Source organism: Pelobates fuscus, chromosome 6 (genome assembly GCF_036172605.1).
Source record: "Pelobates fuscus isolate aPelFus1 chromosome 6, aPelFus1.pri, whole genome shotgun sequence".
Lineage (NCBI taxonomy): Eukaryota > Metazoa > Chordata > Amphibia > Anura > Pelobatidae > Pelobates > Pelobates fuscus.
In genome coordinates, this window is record NC_086322.1 from 288,210,071 (window position 1) to 288,223,480 (window position 13,410).

General features: G+C 39.2%; 1 protein-coding gene across 1 annotated transcript in view; it reads left to right on the top strand.

The window, feature by feature from the left end:
* The window catches only part of CRHR1 (corticotropin releasing hormone receptor 1), a 102,125-nt gene that overhangs the window by 67,363 nt on the left and 21,352 nt on the right, over positions 1-13,410 (top strand). Inside the window, exons 2-3 of the mRNA XM_063425594.1 lie at positions 2,827-2,905; positions 7,766-7,885. Coding sequence (XP_063281664.1) covers positions 2,827-2,905; positions 7,766-7,885 — 199 coding nt within the window. The remainder of the gene's footprint in view (positions 1-2,826; positions 2,906-7,765; positions 7,886-13,410) is intronic.

The window sequence follows — 13,410 nt, forward strand, 5'->3', positions numbered from 1 at the left end:
GGCAAGGGTGCGCAAAAATCGTCATTGGTAATTTATGAGGGTAGTAGGAACCTGACCAAATGCCCGTTGGGTCCAACAGTAAATAACATTTTGTATGGAAGAGTTCAAACTGGATATGAAAGATTGGTTTGATGGGAACACTTAATAGGTGATGAAAACTTTTTTAAATATTTTGTTTTGCCATACAATAACTAATTGTGTTTGTTAGTATTTTTTGTCTGCATATATATATTTTTTTTTAAAGTTAGTTTGTCTGAAATAAAAAAAATAGAACTTTAAAATTGGCCAGATAGCACAAAATCTGTCTGAGAATATAAAGTAATAAAGTAATGTCATTTTACAAAAATCTATTATGTGCCCCCACTGGCTCCAGTCAGTTCTTATTTAACATTGGATTGTCATGTGACTTTTCCACAAATAAAAATGTTTTGCATTCGAGCATGTACCAGTGACATCTCTCCACAAAAGCGCATGTACAGGGACATCATCACACAAATCCTCATGATGTCAGCACACATTTGCTTTCCGTGGTTGCTCTAACATCAATGGTGACATCAAAGTGCATTCTCTCCAGAGCAATACGAACAACTATAAGAATTGAGAATTCTTTAACACCATACAGAAGCTCTTATGACTGTGTATATGACTTTCATTCTATATTGTTCCCTAAACCATTTTTCCATCCACAATACCATAAAGTCAGGGCACTCTATGTGGCCTGGGTTCCATTTTTGTTTGGCTGTGCCAAATTACCCTTGTGCGCATGAGCCACCCAATGATTGTCATTTGTTTTACCATTACGCATCAAAGAGATACAGCTACAAAGTGGAACACTGCAGAAGTGTGCAATGTCTGGATATGCTCAGGAAATAGGTAAACACACTGCAGGGGATACAGAGTTATGGAACCCTGCTATGACTTTGGGCAAAAGTCAAAAGTGCCCCACCTGTGACTTTTATTGACACATCACAAAAATGCAGAATTAGTTGAATTGGGTATCACACACATTAATTGTATGCAGAGGTGTCTGAAGAAACTTTTCCAGGAGGTGCAAAGTCATAATATGTTCAGCCACATTCACATTTAGTCCATATTTTAATCAAATTCCAAGGGGACACATGCCACCTATTGCCCTATGCTGTGGATGTTCATGATTGTATGGCTGTCTTTCGTAGCTCTCGAAGTGTCACGCTTGCCTACCCTGCATCCTTCATGACATATGGACCTTGTGGAGCTGCCAGTGAAGATCTGATCTGCCTGTTGTTGCTGCTTGTGCATTTCCAGAGCTCATTTAGACGATTAGCAGAACCATGACATTCTGCCGTCCCTGCCTGGGTCCAATTAGGGCAACAAATGAGGTTTAATGGAAGGATGGGGATTCTCATCACATCCATGCAACACATTGACGATTTAAATCCCTAGATATAGGATTCTTAACCATTCACTGTCGCGAGGGGCAGGACGATATTACAGGACAATACAGTAACGTGAGGGATAATGCTATATGCTGAGTGATCTCATTAGACAGAGCAATATATCACCTTGCAGAGAGACACACACCGGCCACTCTGAACTAATGTCGCATAACATGTCAGAGAGAAAATGCAAACCTGGATTTATTAATCAGTGATAGATCATGCAGGCTTGTAGTGCAAAATGCACAGTAATTTAATAACATTCCTTGTTGTGAAATAATGAATAGATCGGTATTATCATCAAAATTTGAGTGGTATATTCGAGAATGTAATTATTCAGGGCTGTATAATAATAGTCAGAGGGATATAATAGCAGGCAAGGCAATATAATAATGAGCGACAATAATAAATCTCTAATAACGATGAACAGGGGTTTATCGTCTAAGTATATATACATATTATGGCATACACCTTACACGTTACACCTTAAAAATATTAGTACAGTCAGAGGAAAAATATAACATCCTGTTCTGAAGTCTGAACCAGAGGGATTGTCCCATGACTTCAGCAATGTTTGCAAATAAATGCAGTTATAAACAATTGTTAGAAGGCAGGGACACCTCATTCCACAGTAAACTATGACATGAGCATAAGTTGTTATGGTGCTGGTAGTGTCTTTTTAACTCTATTATTCTGTAACTCAAAGTTTTTTTTTCCACTAACCATAATTTTTTTTTTTTTTTACTTTTCACCATTTTGTCATTAAACGTAGTAATATCTATGCATACTATATGGAAAATTAAGTGTACATATTACTTTACAGAATGTAACGATAGAGGCATTTTTTGCGAATACTTTCACAATGTAATGTAGGTTATAGGTGTTGAACTCTAGGTTCGAATGGTCACAATCAGGTCTAGAATTCTGGATTGGTTTTGAATAGGAGGCTTTTAAAGGATCACAACTTACTAAATATTGGTTATCCTACCTATGTAGGTTAATTAAATATTACGGTGTTATTCAATAAACTCCAATTAAATTTGTTTGGAAAAACTGAGGCAAACTTCTCTTATTAAGCCATTGCCAAAAATGATGAGATTATAGTGAACAACCATGATTAGTGTCAGTGGAATAACAGCAAGGTGGATAGTGTCAGTTGACTTGTGTCTTGTTGGTAAACTTATGGTAGACGCTTCAGTGTTTACTAGAGCGAAAGAAAAACACATTGAAAAACTTATTCTGTTAAGTCTTTATGCTCTTGATCTTTTTGTTATCTCAATACTGTTTTATTTTTGCATTGTTGTTATATATTGAATTATATATATTGGTATATCGGTATATGGTATATATTATTATATATATTGGTAAATTGGTGGACTCTAACACAGTTTCACAATGTGTCTTCTTGTAGATGACTGCGGTGAAGATGAGTTCGGCCCTCACTAACCAGGACCAATGTGAGAATCTCCAACACAGTACAAATATTACAGGTGAGAATCACAGAACCTAAAACAGACAGAACCGTGCTGTAATCGGATACCTCGAGAGTTGGATCCTGACCTGGTACAATCACCAGAGAAAAACTTCCCTGAATTTAATTGTTAGTGACAACAGTACAGCCATGTAGGAGTAAAAGCCTCTCTATCATACGGCCACGTCTGTGGTAGGATCTTGACTATACAGACACCTCTGGGGTGGGATTCAGACTATAGTAAACAACGGGTCTGACCATATCACAGCTAACTTTGTGTAGGGTCCTGGCATTAATACATGGGACATATAGCTCTTCATAGGATTATTATTAAATACCTCCCAACATTTCAAATGGACAAAGAGGGACCTTTTAATTTTAGGGTTGCAGGTTGGGGTGTGGTCAGGGGTGGGAATATTCTAAGAAATCTTGGGTGACTTACTATACTAATAACAATTAAAACAAGTAAAATGTACTCTTTAGAGAGACCATCTAATTGTCGCAGGGTGGTGTTTCGCCGTGCATGCAAACTAGCTTCCCAATGTTTTCCTATGGGAAAGCATTGGATTGGCTGAGATCATCGATCTCAATGATCTCTACCAGAGAGGCGGACTGTTACGCCAGCGACCAGCACTTAGGAGAAAAGTTAAAGAAAGCTCAACTTTTTAACCCTGTTACTAGGTGACTATAGTGTTAGGAATACACATTTTGTATTAAAATTATTATTAAAATTATTTTACTTACATTTTTTTATTTTTTAATGCTACAGTGTTCTTTTAAACTATGTCTTCCTGTCTAATGTGACTAGCCAAGAAATTAGTAGTAGATTATGAATATGATATTTTAAATGATGAAAATTATGTTAGCTATGTTTAAACATGGAATTGGGATATAATGCATAGGTGCGGAGATAAAGACATTTGTTTTATTTAATGGTTGGGCTTATAGATACACAGAGCTTGTCAGGAAACCTGACCATTCGATATACTAAGGGTTTTATAAAGAAGATAGAGGTGAGAGGCATCAAAGTCATATATTACCTCAATCACTGGGGACCTTTAGGCCTCTGATGTCATAAATTGAAATATTTCTTTCATGTGACCTGAAGACGTGGCCCCAGCTGTCACTGAGATGCAGTTTGTCAGATTTATAATGCCTGTTTCTGCTCAGCTTTCAAGAGAAAAAAAAGCTCCCTGGCAGTAAACACCAGATTTATAAACTGGCCATCAAGATACAGCTTGTGAGACACTGAAACCAGAGGACCTTTTATCAGAGAACTAAATATACAGCGCTGAGTTTCCTGTTACCTGTTATTAATAATATCCAAAAAGAGTACTTTATAATAAATACAGAATAGCCAGACAGATATATAAATTGGATGAATAAATGGATGGATGGATGGACAGACTGATGAGTGAATGAATGGATGGATGGATAAAATGATCGGTGGGTGGGTGGGTAGATGGATGGATTGATGGATGGGTGGATGAATTGATGGTTGGTTGGTTGGTTGGATGGATTGATGGGTGGGTGGACTGATGATTGGCTGGATGGATTGACTGATGAGTGAGTGGGTGGATTGATGGAATGATGATCGGTGGTTGGATAGATAGACTGATCGGTGGGTGGGTGGATGGGTGAGTGGATGGATGGACTGATGGATGGGTGAATGGATGAGTGGATGGAATGGACCGATGGGTGGGTGGAAGGAGAGAGCCTTGGGTTAACCTGACGTAAAAGCTCTTAACTTATCATTGGCATCCAAGTTTAAACAGATTTACTCTGATAATTCTAAAGTGTGATTTCCACATCATTGGTGTGGCTTCAAGCTCATGGCTTGTGATGCCATGGAGAGTGGTTTGACAGAACACGAGGGAGCAGCATTCATGGACTTATAGCACCATAACCACTTCAATCAGCTGTGGTGATCAAGGTACTTAGATTGACTATTTATACATACATACACTCACTTGTATCTTCCTTGCTCCACAGTTCCCAGTGCCATCATAGTTATCCTATATAAGGCTTAAATAATACATACAACTTAATCTTCAATTATTATTTGTATGCTACTGTTTGTTTTTCCCCTATAAATATTTAATAAAAATAGATAGTTTGTATTTCATTTATTGATTTTGTGCTGTTTTCATCAGTCTCAAGACTCATCCATAATATTTTCTAGGGTCCTCTACTCAAGAACACAGCTGAGCCAGTAGCTTTGAACTAAATAATTGACAGAAGAAGTAAATTGAGTTTTGTTTGTGAATTTTTGTTGCAGTCATTCCAATTTTAACAAGATCAATGACCCTTTGGTTGCACCGTTGGGACTATTCCATAGTTTTAGGAATGAAAATAGATGTTAATGGAAGATTTTCTCACTTTAAATTGTCATGTAGCAGATTGTTGAGGCAGGATCACTTGTGCATGATTGTGTTTGAAGATACTTATTCATAGCTGTGAAAAATGTGAAATATTTTGTTCACTGTCATGGCATACAAACATCATTATCATTTCTTGGGAATAAACTGACCCCATGTCATGAAGGAGCTAAACATCGTTATCTTGTAAGCTATTTGCTGTTCTATTTATTTTTTAGTTCCTCTGATGGGAAAATAAAATAGTAAATTGTCAGTTTTTATTGAATAAACGTACAGTATTGATCATTCATTCTTTCTCCTCATTCTTGGATTTTTCTGCCAATTTTATTTTTGATAGCCAGATCAGTAAAGCACAGCATGTTAGATAAAAGAGAGTGACCATATCAGATCGAACATAATGAAAAGGTACAAATCAAAATGCTTGAGGATGATAAATCAAATCAAATGAAATGAAGGATAAAAAACTAAATGTATACATATGTAGAGAGAGTGCTGTCTGAGGATTAATGAAAGTCACACTGTAAAAATTCCTGTAACTATGACAAAATGTACTATGTTAAAAAAAAAAAGCACAGGTATTCAGACAGGTATTCAAGTAAGGCTCACTAACTCGCGTGTCAGAGATCGTATAAATGAACACTGAAAAAATGTGTAGCCGTCTAGCCGCATCTCAAAATATTATAAATAATATCAAACAGTAGTTTAGATCAATCTCTGAGAAATTAGATTAAAATAGTTTCAAGGAAACAATGTCATCTGTTTTTTCCCTAAAACATACAGAAGTAAAAAGTAGTTGATGTTAATATCACAGTGTTATTGGGGCTGCGGGTTTATCGTTGTAGAGATAGACAAAGAAAAAAACAGAAGAGAAGGTAAAGAGTAACCTCAGTCAAGGTGGAGAATTTGTGCATTTATTCCATTTTTGCCAATTAGAAGAGAACGAGGAAAGTAACATGCCATAACTGCCATAAATATCTTTCTATCTCTCATATTCTGGAAAATCACAATCCCACCCCTAGACACTGTGCTTCAGACCCCCAAGGATTTTGTATTGTGAAAACTCTGAGCAATGATCGTGGATTTGGCTTGCTTGTTGGGCATCAGTGATGCAAAGAGGCATTGAAAGAATGAAGGTGCTAGGCAGGGTCCATCATCTCAGAAATGACCCACATTCAACCGCTGTCTTCTAAGGCATCTATTCTCATTGAGGAGTAGCGTTAGCACAATTATGTGTGTCTGCTTTCTCTGTAATTCTTCTGTGTGCAACATGGAGCATTTATAGTTCTTTAGCTAGTAACTTGCTGATGTTGTCTACCACTGTAGATACCTAATGGGGGAGGTGATTCACTACCCTAAAAGGGCTTTAAGCCCTAGAAAATGCTGTTGAAAAAAATAGAATGTGGTGAAACAACAAACAATGAATAAAATATAACCTCTAATGAAATCTGGAAAAAAACTATCCAACGAATGGATATATAAAAAAACTTGTCCTGTGACAAGAAGAAAAACGTGAACCTGGGATGCAGAGTAGATATTCCCAAGGAAAACCTGAGTGTTGAAATCCTAAGGACTGAGCACCAGCATATTCCTCCCAAAGTCTGGAACGGGAAAAATGGTCCTAAGGCTGTAGCAAGCTAGGAAATTTATCTAAGTATAAATGCAGATGTATAAATATATCAGAGAGCGAGTTTGTGGTATAAGTCAGCAGTCCATAGACTATCCTATAGTATCTGGGGTTATATAAAGAGGTATGTGTGTCAGTTGGTCCCTGTGCTAGTATAAAGTTACTCAAAATGGATTTCTAATCCCTACATATTTGACAGCCGACACACGTTCCCCCATACGAGTAACCCAAAGCGCATAAATATATATATCCCAACAAGTATAACTTAAAGTTGTAACAGTTACTAAAAAAAAACTAAGTAAGTAAATGAGAAGTCTAAAAGGAGTCCTGAGTGGAGGAGTTTGAGTACAATGAAAGCATAACAAATCATAAGTAAGAAAAAAACGCCAGCTCCAAGGAATACCAAAGTCCGTACTCTAAGCGCGTTTCACCCGTCGATTGTAAACGGGATCATCAGGAGTGCTGGATGGAATTTTCCTCGATGGAATTTGAGAAACAACTATGAGCCAGTGCATTGATTGACACCATCAGACCATATTGGAAAGGTGCCATCTTTGGCCCCAAAGCATAGAGGAACAGGTCAATGATATCAGCAAAACCCTCCAGTAGCAATAACCTCTTCTTCCATGTCAGTTTCACCTTGACTTCTTGAGTCTGACAGTAGTCCTTCCATTCAATTTGTGAAGCAATGCTAAGATGTATTGTTTGTAAATTGACAATCACACCATCAGTCCACTTTTGTTGGAAGCGTGCTCAATCGCTCATTGAAAGAACTGCACTTTTTACCTGTTATCTTTTTTTTTGTCTCATGTTTATCTCTATATTTTTTATTTTGCCATAAAATTTTGTGAATTGTTTTCCCTCTACTCCATTATAGGTGTTGTGTGCAACGTATCCATTGACATTATTGGGACATGTTGGCCTCGATCTCCAGCTGGACAAGTAGTGGCCCGACCCTGCCCTGAATATTTCCAGGGGGTTCAATATAATACAACAGGTAAATACTTTTCAACCATGTTCCGAAACTATGACAAAGATTAATTTGTGCTCATTTGAAACAAAATGCATTAGATGTCTGAGTTGGCAGAGTTATCACACTTATTGTGCGCAAAGTGTCCTCTCTCATGGGCATCCTTGAAGATGATCAGGATTGGTGGCCCCAAACTAAATAATATAGGTCTTCATTTAATATGTGGGGGTTGAATATTAAGATTGAATATTTTTGGATATATATATATAGAGATATAATAAAAAAAATTAACTAAGCAATCTACAGACAGTAAAATATACAGTAAATATCTTGATGGCTTTTCATAAACTTACGAGATGGTCCAAGTTTTTTTTAGATTGCTGGTTTAGGATACTTTAAAAAATCTGATTGTGTAAATTTACACAATTTAAATGTTTAATTGATTTGTTTGTCTTTCCAGAAATATTGATGGGATAAAACGTTTTAGACATTGTATTCTAAGTTATTCGAAAAGAGTCCTTGCCAGATCTCACTTTCATTCATAGGAACATTTCAACAACCATAACCCCTACACCCTGTTACAGTGTACTGCCAATATATATTTGTTAAAAATCTCCAAAAGATTGTAAACATACTGTATGTTTGTATCTTGGCATAATATCTACATTTAATAAGTTTAGTTAACTGGCCAAACTAAGCATCTCTACTACATAAAGCATTGCAAGCTGTTGTTGCAAGCGGCACAAAAGTCCTGTAGTTTAACAAAGTCATCCTTCTCCCTATTTTGTTTGTAGAATGCAGCACTCCACTGTCTGTACAATGGGATAGGTTAAAGGTAGTCCCTCTGCAAAATGAAGTCCTGCTTAGACGTTTGTTTTTTCACCTGGTGAAAAGTGACATTTGTATGGAATGGGATGTACTATAAACGTAATTTGTTAAACTGTTGGACCTGTGTGTTTATGAAGCTTGGAGAAGCAGAATTCATTCTTTAAACCCTCCCCGTTCTCTTCTTCGATGAACGTACTAAACGTATACGTTATGATAAAAGACAAGCTTAACTTTTTCTCCAATTAATGATAGCATCAAGCTCAGGGGTGCCCCAGATGTTGTAGAACTACAACTCCCATGATGCTTTGCATGTCTTTAGAATGCCTTTAGGATGACAAAGCATCATGGGATCTGTAGTTTTAAAAAATCTGTGAATCTACCTTTTGGGCACCACTGATCTAGCGGCATATTGGACAGCTAGAAGTCCTTATATAAAGTGAGTGGAAGAGTTACTGATATTAGTAAGTTGTTCTGGTCACATAATATTTGGCTATAAATCCCATTTAACACTATACAATTTCTTGCGATCACCAGTCTCTCATTCGCGCCTTGCTGTGTAAATCTGTGATTGTTTCTGGGTATTATCGCAAGATTTTTATGTTTAGATAGACCCTCCTGACCCCAAGAAAATGAGACACAACATGCATCTCATTTCTCGTCCCAATTTCCAAACAATCCACTCGAAAAATGACTTTGGCTGTGGGTAATGAGAAACAAAGACAGGCTGGAAACCAATTATTTTTGTATATTTTAAAGGCAAAGTGTGAAATCAGGCATGCTAGATGATGCCTGAAAATGACTTGTAAACAAAACAATCTGTACAATGCCTTGACATTACATACAATGCCTGCGTATAATCAGCAAAACATAAATGAAAGTTCTTAACCCCTTAAGGACCAAACTTCTGGAATAAAAGGGAATCATGACATGTGACACATGTCATGTGTCCTTAAGGGGTTAAAGGGACACTCCACCGCCCAAATGCAAAATAGATGAAAAATCACTGTTTAGTAGATATACCCCAAATGAAAACATGCATGTATTTAATTATGTATTGTTTCATTAGGGGTATATCTAAAATCAGCTTGCAAAACCTGCAGTTCTCTTGTCTGCTGTTTTTGCAAGCCCTCCCCTTCTAGCCCCGCCCAGACTTTCTGTGTCTGTCCAATCACAGACATCCCCAACGCAGCTCAATGATAAGTCTTTGTAAGTCAGGTGCTCTGGGCAATAGCTGCCTCTTGAGGTCAGCTGCATTGAGCTAACGAAACCAGGAAGTAACATGACCAGTTGCTCGCTCGAAAGCCAAGGCGGTGTAACCAGCTTAATTTATAAAAGAATCAATTTCTATTGAAATCTGCACTTTTTGCAAAATGAAAAAAAGAAGACACACTGTTCACAAACAAAGCTTTTCAGCAAGCTGGAGTGAGAGGTCTGGAGTTACCTGTTAATTTTAATGTAACAATAACCCTACAACTTTCATTTTTGGATATATTTCAGTATGATTCTTCATGTTGCTATTTTGTCCTTTTTCATATTTTGCCTAAAGATATTTTTACTTACTGTAAAATTCTTAAAAATATATATCCGTCTCTATTATATACTCATAGATTGTAAGCATAGATTGTATCTATCATTATGTTAATCAGGGCCAGATTTTCCTATAGGCTAACTAGGCTTCAGCCTAGGGCCTCAAGATCAAGAGGGGCCTACATTCAAATTGTTAGCAAAATTAAAATTACACTATTCTAAAAACAGTGAACACTAAAACACTGAACCGAAAATAAGGAGAAATTCTACGCATATGATATGACCAGTGGCGTACTAAGGGGGGGGCGGTCCGCCCCGGGTGCCACTTACTAGGGGGTGCCCGGGGCAGACTGCAATGCCCCTCCTGCCGCGATCGCCGAGACCGGCGGTCTGCAGCTCTGCAATGTGCAGAGCTGCAGACCATAGATCTCGCGTGCACTGCCCAATCAGAGCGTTGCCGCGGGTTACTACGGCAACGCTCTGATTGGGTCTCGCGAGATCCATGGTCTGAGCTGCAGACCAGAAATGCAGAGCTGCAGACCAGAAATGAGGGCCACCGGACCACCAGGGACCCCACCGGACCACTAGGCAGCCCCCACTGGACCACCAAGGATTTAAGGTAATTTTTTTAGTCACCCCCCTCTCCTCATCACCCCCCTCCCTCTCACATTTACCCCCCCTCTCCTCATCACCCCCCTCTCACAATCACCCCCCTCTCCTCATCACCCCCCTCCCTCTCACAATCACCCCCCTCTCCTCATCACCCTCCTCCCTCTCACAATCACCCCCTCCTCTCCTCATCTCGACTTTTTATTTATTTATTATCCGTGCCACATTTTTTATAAAGGTTAGTACCAATCACATGTTTCATTTAACATATTGATATATATCACAGTAATGATGTATTTTATTGTTTCTCACGTAATTTACAAACTTAAAAATCGGAGGTGAAAGGGCCTCATAAGTGGAATAGCCTAGGGCCTCTTTTCATCTAAATCCGGCCCTGATGTTAATACTTTATAAATACTTGGCATAAACTGTATTTGTCACCTCTCTAGAAGTGACAGTTCCTCATTCCTTTACCACAGTAAATGCTTTTGAAGCGGCTACTGCGGTGAGATATCCAAAAAAGGTTAAAAAAAAAAAACACACTTACCTCTGCAACATCTCTGCTTGTAGGGCAAGATCATCTCGCCTTGGGTACACCTCAAGATTCTATAGAGAAATGCAGTACAAATGCCTGCACTCTCAAGCATTCTTTCAATCACACTGCAGGGGATAATTGCTGGGGATAATTAATTTACATTGCAGTGGATAATTTATTTACATGGTACACTTTGGCAGTGTCAGGACCGGCATGCAATTTAAATTAAAAAATAAACATAAATGATATTTTTAAAAGCCAGGATTTAACCTCTCTTTTTTGGGGGCTTTCAAATTCTTAGTAGATCGCTACCTAATCCCTGTATGATTGCCATAAAATAACAAAAAGGAGTTATCTACTAAACAACTTTCTAATTTGGTACCCTTAAATATGGAAATCCCACAAGGGTACAAATTTAAGGAGCTATCTACTAAACAGCTACAAGCTGCAGCCATGGTATGTGACACCATTCAGAATTTCATTCGTCCGAATGAAATTCCGAAAACGAAAATAATGACCGAATTTTGTCCGAAAATGAATAAACATACAGACAAAATTCAGTTAGTGTGAAACTAAATTTATTTTTGTCCAAATGTATTGGGAAGAAATCTAAATTTCAGCAACACCCAAATCTACTACATACCTTACTAGTGACACCTGCCCCTGGTGATATTAGTCTACACTGTGTGATTCATATCAGATTTAGTGCTCATTGCCTTGTGCATAATAGCAAGATATAGTTAATTAATGCATGACACATACTAAGGGGACAAGTGGAGTATAGATGGTTAATTTATCCCTTACAGGACTCACTGACACTTTCCACAGAGTAAGAATTGATTACATTGTTGTTACAAGGGCGTTGTGAAGTATTGAGTTGGATGTCTAGGAGGGTTGTCTGTTGCTGTCTTGGTTTTTACCCTTTCATCTGCTCTTAGCTTGAGTGCTGCCTCTCACCCATTACTCCTGCTTTCTTACTCGATCAGGCTGCAGGCGACCAGAGCCAGCGTGGGATGCAAGGAATGTCACAACATCAATCTTCTCTCTGGCACAGAGAGGTCCTTGGCTTCGGGACATGACAAGAGAGGGGAGGTGACATGCAGCTCAGAGAGAGAGAGCAGGCCTTGCATTCAAATTAGACTGACACTTTCTGTTACTCTTTTACACTAGTTTAATATTACAGCTGAGATGCTAGGGTAACACTGGAACACATTAGCTATGGGACATCAAGAAGAACATGTGTGACAGAAGCGTTCATGCCACAGTCTTTTGAAGTGACTTGAAGGCCAGCCTTATGCCGACAGACTATGGGCCTAAAAAGGGCAATTGTCACTGTGGGCAGAGGTATGGGGGACTCTGACCAGTGGCGTCACAAGGGGGGTGCGAGGGTGCGGACCATACCAGGGTGCATCACAGAAGGGTGACACCACTGACACCAGCAGGGCCGGCACGTCCACGTCCACTAACGGCACACGCAGCCGCCTTCAGGCGCACCGGCCCACGGGGCGCTATTTTGGAGTGACTGGCAGGAGGTGGGCTCTCGCTCCTGCCAGTCACTCAGTCAGTGTAGCGTGACTGAGCAGAGCTGTACACACCACAGTACAGAAACTGTTTCTGTTTCTGTTTCCTGTACCTGGCCGGGCTGAAAGGAAGTGCTCACTGAGAGTGCACTTCCTGTCAGTCCGGCCAGATACAGGAAACTGAAGCTCCTGTACAGCGGTCCACTCCACTTGGCCACACTACAAAGAGAGAGGTAGGAGACAAAAATGGGGGGAAGGAACACTATGGGACGGGGAGAGGGGTTGAGGGGAAGAAAACTATGAGACAGGGGAGGGGGAAGCGAAAGAACACTATGGGACACGGGATGGGGGAGAAAGGACACTATGGGACAGGGGTGAAGGGAGGAAGAACACTATGGGACAGGGGAAAGGGGAAGAAGAACACTATGGGACAGGGGAGGGGGGTAAAGAACACTATGGGACAGGGGGGGAAGAACACTATGGGACAGGGGAGGGGGGAGAAAGAACACTTACTGTGCTCCCCAGTTGGACTT